This window comes from Haliotis cracherodii, unplaced genomic scaffold (assembly GCF_022045235.1).
Source record: "Haliotis cracherodii isolate W230 unplaced genomic scaffold, xgHalCrac1.p SCAF_13, whole genome shotgun sequence".
Taxonomy (NCBI): domain Eukaryota; kingdom Metazoa; phylum Mollusca; class Gastropoda; order Lepetellida; family Haliotidae; genus Haliotis; species Haliotis cracherodii.
In genome coordinates this window covers 17008379-17024099 of record NW_027266268.1, presented here as the reverse complement: position 1 = coordinate 17024099, position 15721 = coordinate 17008379, and the positions used below count along the sequence as shown (strand labels likewise).

The following is a 15721-nucleotide window of genomic DNA, read 5'->3' as shown; positions in this document are numbered from 1 at the left end:
ATTAAGAATACGCCTAAGGCCTTGAAGTTTTCTAGTTTATTTTGTGGGTTTAGTATTGCTTCGAGAGTGAGAGCCTTGTTTAGATTGAGGGTGGTTTGTAATGCGGTTCGATGTGTTAGGTAGTGTGTGCAGTGGATGAGTGCGTGTTCTGGGGTTTCTGGTTGTTTGCAGTGTGGGCAGTTACCTGTAGTGTGTTTTTTAAATTTCTTTAGGTGGTTATTTAGGTTGGTGTGTCCTGTTTGGAGTTTAGTGATTACTCTGTCGATTTTTTTTGATGGATGGAGAATTTTTGGTTTGGTTAGTGGTTTGCTGAGCACTCTTTTGATTTGGCTATTTGAGTTTAGATATAGGTTATGCCATTTTTTTGTGATTTTTTGTTTGTTCACACTTTTAATTTCTGATTTTGAGATGGGTAAGTTTAAGCTTATTTCTGGGATTTTGAGGGATAGTTTAGCTGCTTTATCGGCGTTTTCATTACCGTATATTCCTACGTGGGCGGGTATCCACAAGAAGGTTATTTGTTTGCCTGCCTTAGTTAGGTCGTTGGAGCTTTTAAGTATTTGATTTATTAATTTAGGTCGGTTTTTGGTATTTTTGTTTTGTAGGGCTTGTAGTCCACTTAGGGAGTCAGTAAGTATTAGGATTTTTTGGTGGTTTTTGGATTCTTGATTGTGGAGGGCTGAGACCATGCCCATTAGTTCTGCCGTGAATATTGATTGGTTATTTGGGAGTCGGAAGGATTGTGTGGTTTTAGTTGGTTGTGTGGTATGGACTCCGAAACCCGTGTGTTTGGAGGTCGGATCTGAGGATCCGTCACACATGCCAATCTTACTTACTTACTTATATTGGAGATTTAACGTGCGCTTTCCGACTGCAAGCGTATGTCGCACACGGCCATGCCAATCTTCGATAACTATATTTTATACTGGAAAATTTCCTTCTCAAAGTTTATCATCAATTACTTTTAAACATTATTCTTCTACTCTCATTTTACAGAAAATCCATATTTCCTGCTCCGGTTATCAAAGTACAAAACCATCTAAGAAAATAAATTTATACAAAGGTCAAATATTTTCACAATCCCAGTAACATTTCTAAGGCATTAATTAGTCTGTGTTTATAGTGTAGGCATTAGTGAACACTAAGTAGAGTAGACCACTTGAGTGCAGGGGTGCGTGAAACAGTGTGCACACTAAAACAACAACTTTTGTAGGCATTAGTCACTGTAGGCATTTGTCACTGTAGGCATTAGTAGACCTAACCTCCTTCCAGACCTCCTTCCATTAGTTACACACGCCATTTGTCACACACCTTAAACAATATAGGATAGGGATGACTGCACGGCTGACCACACTGGTGTTAGATTACAGTGACTCAGGCAGAACAACACAACACCAGATTGTTTAAAACGTCTGTATAATTACGTTTCAAGTTTCAAGTTTTATTATATTAAATAATAATATACAGTGACAAACAACTGCTACTTTAAGCCATTTTGCATATTATAATTGTCTATTGGTTGTCTCTCTAACCAAGTTTAAGCAGATGATCAATGGTGTCCAGGTACTGCATTGGTGCATTTGTTTCCTGTGTAGCTGGAATTTTAGGCGTTTGATGCGAGTTTACAGTTCCACACAGACACGTTTCTGTTTAGGTGGTGCTGCCAGTTTCGCCTTGTCTACAGCCTCCATATTCTTTATGACAATGATGAATCTGTAGACTGCCTTTTTTTCTATCTGACGGGGGCACGGGTGGCCCAGTCGTCTAAGGCAGAGTTGCGTCCCTTGGGCACGCCAGAAACCTAGGATTGTGGGTTCGAATCCCGGTTCGGCCCGAATATATTTCTAGGTTTGTCAGCACCATACCTGTGCTCGTGGGTTTCACCTTAGTGGTAAACGTCTGAGACCTGCATCACTTGGGGCTTTCCTCCCACATTAAGCTGACACGCAGTGATATGACTGGAATACTGTTAAAAGCGGCGATAAACACAACTCACTCACTACTCAACTTTCGTTGCAACGGCAACGGTTTTATCTTTGATCAATGCCGTTCATCTCAAAAGTAAACTAGATTAGATTTCGGTTCTTCTGACAAAGTAAACATCATTGTTCAACTTCTTTCAGTGGCATTTAGAAGTTGGAGTGATGAAGTAAGACGAGTTCTATGGATGAACAACTTCTTTATTACAATTAGTGCAATTGTACTAATTGTAATAAAGAAGTTGTTCATCCATAGAACTCGTCTTACTTCATCATTGTTCAATAAGATCAAGCAGATCTAATATTTTGCACTGAATTTAAATAAAATAAAATAAAAATCAAATTAAATGTACTGTACAAGAATACTAATCTTAATACTGCGTTATACTGTTTTACCCGTTACCCCGATAACCGCGATAACAACAGAATTTTAAATCGCCCTAACATTGCGAATGTAAACGGTAGTAATGCCAAACAATGTTTATACAATGATACGATTCAAGCCGATTGAATTCAGCAAGTTTCCAGCCTTGTAAGAGCGCAGGACAACCGGTAGGTGTTGACAAATCTTGATAAATTACACTGTGGCTGACGTACAGCTCACACCAGTGGCACATGATAAAACGTATTCATTTAGGCGATAAGAACTTATTTTTTAGATTTTCATTAAAAAAGTTTTTAAAATGTGAGACGGGAGGCAATTACATGTTACAAGAAAATCTCAAACAATCTGATCACCTGTGAACAGACCGCCGGCATATAGCTGGAATATTGCTGAGTGAAGCGTTAAACAACAAACAAACAAACAAACAAATAACCTTAACTGTCGATGGATGAGATAAACATGAAGTATAAATGTTTTGTAGGACGATGTGTATGCAGTATGTCATCAGGTAAAGAAAGAAGACGACACATATAATGATGTTCTTTTCTTTTAGGTATTTGAGGACAATACAATTATGATAGACGGGATGATTGGTAGTGTTTGTTTGTTTGTTAATTTATTGTTTAACGCCCCACACAACAATTCCAGCTGTAAATACAGTAAACTTCGTTTATAACTAACACGCTTTTAATGAACTGACTGATATGACTTATTTTTTAGTCCAAGACTATATGTTGTATATATGCTGTATATATGCTTATAACGAACTACGGTTATTGCGAACTAAAATTAGTGGCCCCTTTGAGTTCGTTATAACCGTAGTCTACTGTAAATCGACTCTGGACCAGACAATCCAGCGATTGACAATATGAGCATCGATCTACGCTTGGTTGGTTGGTTTGTTGTTTTACGCCGCACTCAGCAATATTCCAACTATATGACGGCGGTCTGTAAATAATCTAGTCTGGACCAGACACCCCGGTGATTAATATCATGAGCATCGACCCGTGCAATTGGGATCGATGATATGCATCAACCAAGTCAGCGAGCCTGACCACCCGATCCCGTTAGTCGCCTTTTTACGACAAGCATAGTCACCTTTTACGGCAAGCATGGGTTGCTGAAGACCTATTCTACCTAGGATATTCACGGGTCTCGATCGACGCAAGTGGGATACGATATGAGATCCCGTTTGTCACCTATCACGACAAGCATTGGCCTGAAGACCAATTCTAACCGGGATATTCACAGGTGTAGCTGGTAAATCTAAGAATTAATATACAATGGCCTTTTATACCAGCTGCATTGTTAAAAGTGATTCCATATCTATGCTAAAACGATATGCTTCACTGTGACCATATGCATCTATCTATAATATTTGCCGTGTAAATAAATAGGTTGACCTCTTTATGGGGCGATATACAAGAAGTATGTGATTTCAGCGAACAGGAATGCACCCGGAGACGGACCCCAAAAGGGCGCCGTGCCAAAGACAGTTGTCGTTGCCAGGAACACTGACTGCAGTTCATGTCAGTTTATTCCAAGGCAGAACACCATACCTGGCAAGCCGGATACAAAGAACTTTAAAAGCTCTGTTGTTCTGAAGAAGGTGAATACTCAGCTGGACAAGTTCAAACACTGATTTTAAACTGATAACAAGGAAGAGTTGTCATTCACATTGTGCACTGTGGGGCGTGAAACGGTACAACATAGATCGTGATAGAGGCATCAACCAGAAGACGCAGGGACTCGTATTTCAACTTGAACCATTCGAGGAATATGTTAAATATGAAATTCGGAATAGGGTTATTTTTTGTATTTTTTGCAGTTGTAAGGTCTCAGAGAGATCGGACCCGCGAGAATGGTACGTATGGGTCTGATGTCGTCGAGGGCGTGATGAGTGCTCTGCGAGACGCATGCATTTTCCCCGATGATAAGCTGTTTCTGAGACGAATTGCCTACGTCGAGTCCAAAGATGGCGCCAGCTCTAAAACATACCGTGATGGGTATAACGGGGGGATATGGCAGGTAGGTTAATAAGGATGATAATATGTGTACTTATATTGTCATAAGTCTCTGAAAGGCATTTTGAAGTGATACACATAAGGAAGAGAATTTATGGATGTCAACTTCTCTATAATGAGGAACACAACGTTTCGGAGTTTTTATGTGAGTGAGTGAGTTAATATTTAACGTCACATCGGCAATATTTCAGCCATATCGTGACAAGCGGAGTATATGTGTATTCCTTCGTCAGGTGAATATATGCTATGAGGCAAAGAACATATATATGTACCTGTAAGAGTGAGTGAGTGAGTGAGTTGGGTTTAACGCCGCTTTTAACAGTATTCCAGTTATATCGTGGCGTGTCAGCTTAATGTGGGAGGAAAGCCCAAAGTGATGCAGGTCTCAGACGTTTACCACTTCGGTGAAACCCACGAGCACGGATATGGTGCTGACAAACCTAGAAACATAATCGGGTCGAACCGGGATTCGAACCCACAATCATAGGTTTCTGGCGTGCCCAAGGGACGCAACTCTGCACAGCGAATCGCGGCGCCTTAGACGACTGGGCCACCCATGCCCCCATGTACCTGTAAGAACAAGAGTAATATGATTACTTAGTAATATGATTACTTATTACTCTTGTTGTTCTTACAGGTACATATATATGTTCTCCATACAGGTATGGTGCTGACAAACCTAAATACATAATCGGGGCGAACCGGGATTCGAACCAACAATCATAGGTTTCTGGCGTGCCCAAGGGACGCACATCTGCACAGCGAATCGCGGCGCCTTAGACGACTGGGCCACCCGTGCCCCCGGATCCGTAAAGACTCGAGTCAATTGATCAAATTGTTTCGCTGTGACAAGTCAGAGACATTATTTGGACACGTTTGTTAAATGGGATTGTGTATGAATACCTTTCTTGATAAGCATCATTTTTTTCTCAATCCCAAATTTCCAAATCGTGGAATTCAGTTTTGCGAAATGGATACCACGTTAATTAAATAAGTTTTGCAGTATGATCAATTTTTATCAGAACATTCGTAAAGTAAGGATTTTCAATTCAGTTGATATAAAAAATTAAGAAATTCTGACTGGAATCTTGTATGGGTCAATCGTTTGTTACACAAGAGGCGACTAACGGGATCGGGTGGCCAGGCGCGATGACTTGGTTGATGCATGTCATCGTGTCCAAATTGCGTAGATCGATGCTCATGACGTCAATCATTGGAGTGTCTGGTCCAGACTCGATTATTTACAGACCGCTGTCATATAGCTAAAATATTGCTGAGTGCGGCGTAAAACAACAATTAAACAACACAATCATCACGGAGACACCAAAATGAGTTTCACACACCGATCCCGTGATGGAATCGATCTCGGCTCCTGTGCCTCACGAGCAAACTCTTTAACTACTAGGCTACCCAACAGGACCTTTAATATTACATACATTGTGAATGTAGGCATTATGCTTTCGTTATTTCAGGTTGACGAAACAATGTTCAATGAAACAAAGACCAAGTTGGGAAAGTCATTTTATGCAACGGTCACAAACAAGCTTGGCATTGATTGGTCCAACGTGACCTGGTCTGACCTCCGCAAACCTCTGTATTCCGGCCTCGCGGCTGCCATGTATCTCCTGGGCAAAGGAGCGCCTTGGCTTATCCCGTCCGCCATCGATGAACAAGAACAGTATTGGAAATCTCACTACAAACCCACAGGAACAGACGGAACATTCGTCCCCCTTTCGAAAGAACTTGATTTAGGTAGGAACAAAGCAATTGATCATTTATTCTGATATAAAAATATATTAGCCGAAATTTTAACTACAGTAAACTACGGTTATAACGAACTAAAGGGACTAATAATTTTAGTTCGTTATAACCGTAGTTCGTTATAAGCATGTATACAGCATAACTACAGCAAATAGTCGGGACCAAAAAGTAAGTTCGTTATATCCATCAGTTCATTATAAGCGTGTTCGTTATAACCGTAGTTTACTGTATTTCCATATTCGTGTTGTACCTGCAGCTGCTTACACGGAAATAACGCTAAAGCATTGACGTTGTTGTTTTTTTAATGAATGCTTGAATTTCCAAGAATGTCAAGAAAATTGAGTTTAATTTAGTACCCCTTTGACCAGTATTACGGTAGGTCAGCTGAATGTTGGAGGAAAATTAAAGCTCTTAGTGATGCATGTAACATTGTAAGTTCTGTACCAAAGTATAAAATGTTAATTGAAGCCCTATTCCTGAGCAGAGAAGCAACCCGTGACGATCCGCGGAAGAATAGGTCTTCAGTAGCCCGTGCTTACCGTTAGAGGCGACTATGCTTGTGGCAAGAGGCGACAAACGGGATCGGGTGGTTGATGCATGTCATCGTATCCCAATTGCTCATGATAGAATAGGTCTTCAGCAACCAATGCTTGCCGTAAAAAGGCGACTATGCTAGTCGTAAAAGGCAACTAACAGGATCGGGTGGCCAGGCTCGCTGACTTGGTTGATGCATGTCATCCATCCCAATCGCGTGGATCGATGCTCATGATATTAATCACTGGATTGTCTGGTCCAGACTCGATTATTTACAGACCGCCGTCATATAGCTGGAATATTGCTGAGTGCGGCGTTAAGCAACAAACAACAACAACAACAAGCTCATGATGTCAATCACTGGATTGTCTGGTCCAGACTCGAATATTTACAGACCGCCGTCATATAGATGGAATATTGCTGAGTGCGGCGTAAAACAACAAACCACACACACACACACACACACACACACACACACACACACACACACACACACACACAAACAAACAAACAAACAAATGCCTGATCGATGGCCGAAAAAACTTCCAAACCAGGGGTTTGTGTACTTTTACCGAAATGCGAGCCCTGGGGACATAGAGGATGGTGTGGAAGCCGCCTGTGCTGTATGAGTGAGTTTTGTTTAACGCCTGAAATATTATGGTTGGTTTGTTTGTTGTTTAACGCCGCACCCAGCAATATTCCAGCTATATGACGGCGGTCTGTAAATAATCGAGTCTGGACCAGACAATCCAGTGATTGATATCATGAGCATCGATCCACGCGATTGTGATCGATGACATGAATCAACCAAGTCAGCGAGCCTGACCACCCGATCCCGTTAGTCGCCTTTTACGACAAGCATAGTCACCTTTTACAGCAATCATGGGTTGCTGAAGACCTATTCTACCCCGGAATCTTCACGGGTCTAAAATAGTATGATTTGTTGTGCAGGTTGCCACAAGGACGAGCAAGTAGATCTTCTCTTCCTCATCGACACGACCCCGAACGCCGTGTTTGACTCGAGTCATATCACCACGTTTATGAAGAATTACATCCAATCTCTTCACATTGACCATGACCACGCCCAGATTGCAGTGGAGAGTTACGGCGCTGACCCCAAAGTGGACATCCCGTTGGGCTCCTATTCGACCAAGCAGAGCCTGTTAAACGCCATCAGCGCCTTGACCATCAACCAAGGGACAGCCAATTTACCCAAGGCTCTCCAGTTGGCGTCAGGAGTCTTCATGTCAAACAAAGGTTCTCGAACTAACGCTGCCAAGACAATCATTCTGTTTTCTAGCACTCCAATGCAGATGTCTTATGAGGGTATCTTGGCATCAATTAAACTGAAGAACCAGGGCGTGTCTATATACACTGTGGGGACGGGGCTCAATAGTGCCGCCCTGGGCCAGATTGCCAGTGCACCTGCCTGTGCCCACACCTACACCGTGGCTGACTTTAGAAGACTCGAGGCCTTGCACCCATATGTCGCCCGAACATCGTGCAGAGGTGAGGTTCTCTGTGTTCTGTTGTCTTATGCATATTTTACAGTATTTCAATGTCCTTTCATACGAACAGAAAAAGTGAATGCGTGACGTTAACGCCGCTTTTAACAGTATTCCAGTTATATCACGGCGTGTCAGCTTAATGTGGGAGGAAAGCCCGAAGTGATGCAGGTCTCAGATGTTTACCACTTTGGTGAAACCCATGATCACGTATATGTCAAACCAAGAAACATAATCGGGGTGAACAGGGATTCGAACCCACACTCATAGGTTTTGGGGGTACCCAAGGGACGCAACTCTGGACAGCGAATTGCGGTGCCTTATACGACTGAGCCAGCCGTGCCAACTGAATCCTGGAACCTTGATTAAACAACATTTATAGCGACGTGCATGTACGTGTGTGTGTGTGTGTGTGGGGGGGGGGGGGGGGGGGGGGGGGGGGGGGTCCGAACTAGTCCGAACTGATGTCGATTTATAGTGCTAGCACACTGAGATACCATGTCGCAGTTTAACATGAATACCCCACTCAGACACAGTATACTGACTCCGAGCCGACCAGTCCTTGTTTTAGCCCCTAATGCTGAGCGCCAAACAGGGTAACAACAAGTTCCATCTTTTAACGTCTTTTGGTATGACGCGGCCGGGGATCGAACCCCGGACCTTCCGCTCTCCGGGCGGACGCTCTACCACTAGACCACGGAGGCGGTCTAAGAACCACGGGAATGGAACCAGGGGGATGCGAGCCCTGTAGATGAAGAGGATGGAATGTATTACAAACAGTCATGTTTTGGATGTTGCAGTGGCGGTTGGGCTACAACCTGGTGAATACAAATACCCCTGTGGCTCGAATGTGTTAGTTCGAGTACAAAGCAGCTCGGTTGGGGCTACAGTGAAGGTAAGTACGAGGATAATCGTTTTGGATACAATACCAAATTGTCAACTTGATATTGTATTGATATTATATTTGAAAACTTCGGCGTTGTACGAGTGAACTCCGTTGAAGTTCGTTTTATTCTGGTTTAAATACATGTACACACCTACATACATACATACATACATACATACACCCATACACACACACACACACACACACACACACATACACACATACATACATACATACACACCTACATACATACATACACACACACACACACACACACACATACACACACACACACATACACACATACATACATACATACATACATACATACATACATACATACATACATACATACATAAGGGGCGGTCGGGTAGCCTGGTGGTTAAGGCGTTTGCTCGTCACGCCGAAGACCCGGGTTCGATTCCCGACATGGGTACATTCTGGTTACTTACAATAATAACAAATATGATTACCAATAAACGTCACAACCACATGGGACCCGTGAAGATCTGGGGTAGAATAGGTCTTCAGCAACCCATGCTTGCCGTAAAAGGAGACTAACGGGATCGGGTGGTCAGGCTCGCTGACTTGGGTGATGCATGTCATCGATCCCAATTGCGTGGATCGATGCTCATGATGTCAATCACTGGATTGTCTAGTCCAGACTCGATTATTTACAGACCGCCGTCATAAGGCTGGAATTTTGCTGACTGCGGGGTAAAACAACAAACCAATAAACGTCACAACCAAATGATTCATCGATCGGATACAACGAAGGAATCTTAAAGTGTCATATCCCGACTGCTGGAACGAAATCGGCGAAACGGGTGGGCAGGATCGACATGTACGCTTGAGAAACAGATTTATTTCTGCACCAGAACGTCAGGGCTGCCACAGGAATCCGACGTCAACGATACGAAAAAAGGTTCACAATTGCTGATCTGAAATCAAGACGTCCTTTCTGAGGAAGGCGTCGAATTGTGGCACACAGACGCTTCAGACAACAGTGAGCACAGCAGTTTGGAGGTCGTCAACGGCGGCATTTGAGATACACCATGTTTTCTGATGAATCGAGGTACTGTTTACGCTTTACAGATGGTAGACAACGTGTTTGGAATGATGATCGGGCAAGGGAACATGACCGGTCAATGTTATGTGGACCAAATTGAACGTCCAGTGATCACCCTCTTTGCCCAGGGCGTAGGTCATGATGAGGACGAGTTCCAGGATCATAACTCACGTTCTCACAGAGCTCGTCTTACAGTCGACTTCCGGAGACAGCAAGGTGTCACAACAATGCCTTGGCCAGAAGAATATCCAGACATGTCACCGATTGAATTCCGTTGGGTGTTCTGGGCGGAAGGGTTCTCAACCGACCTCAGCGTTGCCAAAATTTGCAACAGCTTTGACAGGCCTTACGAGAAGAATGGCAAAGAATACTACCGAAGAGACCCGTGAAGATTCCGGGGTAAAATAGGTCTTCAGCAACCAATGCTTGCCGTAAAAGTCGACTCACGGGATCGGGTGGTCAGGCTCGCTGACTTGGTTGATGCATGTCATCGATCCCAATCGCGTGGGTCGATGCTGATGATATTAATCACTGGATTGTCTGGTCCAGACTCGATTATTTACAGACCGCCATCATATAGCTGGAATATTGGTGAGTGCGTCGTTAAACAATAAACCAACCAACCAACGGAAGAGAACCCAGCGTATGATGTCCAGTATGCCCAGAACATGGGCTTGAATCGATGGGGCATTACCAGATATTGACGTTACTATGAAGATTGAATTCTACAATGTCATTTCTTTACATATCTTTTCTGAATAATTTGGGGGTTCACTTAAATATTGTTTCTCGTATATATTTATTGCACAGAAATACTTGGTTAATAATCTCATTTTTCACTTAATTTGCAGGTACATGTGACAAACGGAACGGCAGAAGTCTTTGGCAGCTACGTTAGTACTCAACCAAGCAAAGATCTAAATGACGTCAACCACACTGTTACACCTACACAGTCCGTCTCCATCTTCATCCGAGATCAGAGACCTTTGACCCTGGCTGTCAACACGGAACACCGCCATCTTGCGTCTTGTTATGGAGACATTAAGATCACCGTGGATCCTTCTGTTTCAAAGAGGACAGGTGAGGACGACATTGAATAGTAATCCGCTCGAGTAGATCCGGATGTGTCGAAGTCCAATATGTCGAATATTGCTTATTACAATCCCAATTCAAATACCTAACCGGACCCCCGTGAAGAACCGAGTTAGAATTGAACTTTCGACAAGTCATGCTTGTCGTAAGAGGCTACTAACGGGAAAGCTGAAGAAGGTCCAGATGTGGCGAAGTCCTTTTTGTCGAGGGGCGGTCGGGTAGCCTAGTGGTTAAAGCTTCGCTCGTCACGCCGAAGACCCGGGTTCGATTCCCGACATGGGTACAATGTGTGAAGCCCATATCTGGCTTCCACGCCGTGATATTGCTGGAATATTGCTAAAAGCGGCGTAAAACCATACTCACTCACTCACTCCTTTTTGTCGAATATTGCTTATTAAATCCACATCCTAATACCTAAACGGCCCCGTGAGGATCCGTGTTAGAATTGATCTTCAGCAAACCATGTTTATCGTAAGAGGCGTCTAAAGGTATCAGTCGGTCCATGTCATCGTAACCCAACTGCGTCACCGAAAGTAATTCAAATAATAACGTCATTGCCATTTGGATCAAATGAATCGTGTCCTATTGAGTTCGTTAAGGTGAGTGCCTGAGTTGTCGTATAGGGGGAGTTATATATGCTCACGTAACAATGATTACACTATGCCAGAGGACAACTAAACGCAGTGAAAAAAGTCATGTATTCTTTTTTTACAGAATGCCAGGATAAAAACCCTGATATAATCCTTCTACTCGATTCGTCAAAGAATAAATCAGAAAGTGACTTCCAAAATATGAAAGAATTCGCCTCAAGATTTGCCAGTCAGTTCAAGATCGGCGCAGATGCTGCCCAGATAGGCTTAGTGACATATGCAGACAAGGCCTCCAACAGATTCTGGCTCAACACCTTCAATACACAGGAGTCACTTCAACGCGCCATCCGCATCCAAGCCCTCTACGGGAACAAGTCCAACTTAGCAATGGCTCTGAAGTATATTCGGGAAGAGGCGTTGCAGCCCATTAATGGAGAAAGGCAACATTCGAGTAAGGTTCTTGTGGTCGTGACTGGAAGTCCGGCACAGAATGCGGTGGAGCTTCTGCGAGAAGCTCATTTAATCCAAAACGAAGGCGTGAGGGTCGTTGTGGTTGCGGTCGGAGAAGCGGCTAAAGATCCCATCATTCAAGGGACAGCGTCTGGTCTGGTGCACCTCCAGAAACTCTCAGGATATAACGACCTTCCCGGGGCTGCTGGCAAAGCAGTGGTGGAGAGCTGTGGGGGTTAGTAGTGAGTGGGGATGATTAGTTTGGTAGGTAGGTTAGGTGTGTTGATTGATTGATTGGGTGGGTCTGTTGGTTGGTAGATTGATTCGGTGGGTTGGCCAGTTGGTTCTTTAGGTGGACTGATTGATCGATTGGGTGGGTTGGTTAGGGGACTGATTGATTGGATGCGTCGGTTGATTGGATGGGTCTGTTGGTTGGTAGATTGATTCGGTGGGTTGGCCAGTTGGTTGGTTAGGTGGACTGATTGATTGGGTGGGTTGGTTGATTAGGGGGACTGATTGATTGGATGCGTCGGTTGATTTGGTGGGTCTGTTGGTTGGTAGATTGATTCGGTGGGTTGGCCAGTTGGTTGGTTAGGTGGACTGATTGATTGGATGCGTCGGTTGATTGGATGGGTCTGTTGGTTGGTAGATTGATTCGGTGGGTTGGCCAGTTGGTTGGTTAGGTGGACTGATTGATTGATTGGGTGGGTTGGTTGGTTAGGTGGACTGATTGACTGGATGCGTCGGTTGATTGGGTGGTCTGCTGTTTAGTAGGTTGATTGATTAAATGGTTTGGTTGGTTAGGTGGACTGAATGATTGGGTACGTCGGTTGATTAGGTGAGTCGTTGTTTGGTAGATTGATTGATTGGTTGGGTTGGCTGATTATGTAGGCTGATTGTTGGGGTGGGATGATTAATTGGGTTGGGTGGGGTGGGGCTTGGGTGCTGTCGGTTGAAAGGGTGGACTGATTGATTGGGTGGGTAGGTCGAATAGGAGGGATGGTTGGTTTTGGTGGGATTTTTGGCTTGGTAGTTGACGGTGAGTGAGGTGTATGGATGAGTGAGTGAGTGGAGTATGGAATTGTTGAGTATGGGTTGATTTAAAGAATAAGTGAATATGGATTGACACCAACTATAGCAATATTACGTCTGGTGCATAAGCAACATTAAAATAACATATACATCTGAAAAATCAACTGGAAACTGACCGAAACCCGTGAAAATATATACATTTACCTAACTGACTATTTGGATATTCTCCTTTCAGATGTACAACTTGTCTGTATGGAGAACGGACTTCAGAGAAACTGCCGCATTGAAGATTTGCTGGCGAGTCAGTTTGCGTCCTTAATTGTCCCAGGTAATGATACTGATCGGAAAAGCCTGTCTTGAGACACCTTGTTAGTCCGAAAACCTCTGTCTTCCGGGCGATTACTGTTTAGAACAGCTTAATATATACCCGGGGACACTAACTACGAGCGACATCACCCTGTCCATGATCATAAGAAATGTCTGGCAAAACACCGAACACACCATAAGCAAGTGTCCACTATCTAATGAGGATAATATCAGATGTTCACGGAAAGGTATCAATGCTGTGGAAATGTCCTTCACAAGTCTACCATAATAGTTTTGGAAAGCTTTACTAAGAGACCTACCCTTTGATATTCCAGAGTGAGGAAGGGGGGGGGGGGGGGGGGGGGGGGCGGATGTTTGCTTTGATATATTATTTAACGAAAACTATGAGCTTAAATCATTTTTACTTCAAAACTGCACCTTGCAATTATCTAGGACAATTTATGTGTTTGATAGAATCCGAGACCTGTAAAAATATCCAGTCTCCGAAGAAAATCTCAGCTGACAAATGATGACTAAACGGTGTCATGTTTCCACAGTGGCCTTGGTCGTTGCTCATGACATCAACCACTAGAATATTGCTTCAGCGTACAAAACATAAACTAATAATGTTTCAGAACATGGCGCAATCCCTAACAGCCCGTGCAGTATTCGCCTACCAGTCCCTCTGCCAATTCAGAGATTCCCTCACCCGACGGACAAGGACAAGTTCATCCTCTGTGACAACCACGGGCAGAGCTACCTTGTCCTTTGTCCTCTCGGAGAAGTCTTTAATGCAGTACTAACAGAGTGCGAACTTCCAACATCTCCCCGACCAAGCACTCCTCCCACGCTAACATCCGGTGCACCCTTCATGACGCTTCCAGCAGCATCACCTTCAACCCCATCCTCAACAGCAACATTGCCGTCTTCATCCAACCCTTGCTCTGGGGAGACCATATCTCAAGGTCTGTACTTCCATCCGTACATCCCCGACCCCCACAAATTCATCCACTGCACCGGTATGCCTAATGCTTCCAATCTGGAATCGTGTCCAGCGATGAAGATCTGGCGACAGGCGAGCGTGCAATGTGAAAATGAGTACCTCACGGATGAAATGGGTAAAGCAATCACGTCTCTGCCTAACCCTTGCATGACTGGCACCCCAGGGTTCTTCCCCCACCCGTTCGACAAGAACTCCTACATCCAGTGTGATGCTTGGGGGGAGGGGTTCCTCAAGAAGTGCCAGTCTGGCCTGGTGTTTGTACCAGTGCAGGACACGTGTGAGCGGCCGCCGAGTATCTAGACGATAATCTATGGAACGAGGTGAAACAGATGTCAATATCATGTTCTGGACATAGGGCTGATCTTAAGACTTCTTAATTTATTATTTGGTTTACGGATTTTGTTTCAGTAAACTATGGTGATGGTGGTCCAAAATATAAAAAGCTCAAAAACGAAAACAGCGCTCTTAAGAAGTGCTTTGTCTTTTCTTAGAAATATTGTTGGTCGGTGTATTAAAAAAAAAACATGAAGCGTATTTTTTTTACTATTAATAATCGTTAAAGAGTTACTTCCCTTACAGTATCGAATAACTAAAATTTTTCTCAGGATTGGAATTTAAGAAAATCAAATCACGCAATTTCTAATTTCATCCATTATTTGTGAGTTGTTTGGATCCGTAAACCAAGTGATTGAGAGCATTACGACTGATACAATGTTAGATATGTGATGGGACGAGATGATTGTGTTGACGAATATATAAATATAATATACTGATGATGTATCATAATTTGTGTATGGAATTAAAGGTTACTAACTGCATGGCAGTATTGTGTCTTATCACATTATTATGTAAAACGCCTTCTTGTTTTTAACACTGGACGATTGTTGTGAGAGTAAAGACAAAGTCATCGATATGTATTAAGCACTTTGCCCTAAGATTTGTTTAAGATCTCCGAGCTTTATCATAGAGGCCTGTAAATAATCGAATCTGGACAAAACAATTCAAAGGTTGATATCATGAGCAACGTCTAGTTAGGGAACGATGACGCGCACCTCATCGTTCCTTTCGATCCGATCCAGGTTAGATCCCTCTAACGACAAGCGAT

The 15721-nt window shown here is 43.5% G+C and overlaps 1 protein-coding gene across 1 annotated transcript; it reads left to right on the top strand.

Annotated features, from left to right (window-relative positions):
- Positions 1-3974: 3974 nt before the first annotated feature.
- LOC139459679 (collagen alpha-6(VI) chain-like) lies at positions 3975-15427 on the top strand. Its single transcript, XM_071241297.1, has 8 exons — positions 3975-4392; positions 5861-6140; positions 7635-8192; positions 8989-9083; positions 10995-11223; positions 11950-12510; positions 13543-13635; positions 14249-15427. The coding sequence occupies exons 1-8, from the start codon at positions 4144-4146 to the stop codon at positions 14914-14916; spliced, it is 2733 nt and encodes a 910-aa protein (XP_071097398.1). The 5' UTR covers positions 3975-4143; the 3' UTR covers positions 14917-15427.
- The last annotated feature ends 294 nt before the right edge of the window (positions 15428-15721 follow it).

Bases quoted from the DNA above. Each gene is read 5' to 3' on its own strand.
- LOC139459679 (XM_071241297.1), top strand. From the start codon at position 4,144: ATGTTAAATATGAAATTCGGAATAGGGTTATTTTTTGTATTTTTTGCA. The intron at 9,084-10,994 runs GTAAGTACGAGG...CTTAATTTGCAG, and splicing joins CGGTTGGGGCTACAGTGAAG to GTACATGTGACAAACGGAAC. The intron at 12,511-13,542 runs GTTAGTAGTGAG...TTCTCCTTTCAG, and splicing joins AGTGGTGGAGAGCTGTGGGG to ATGTACAACTTGTCTGTATG.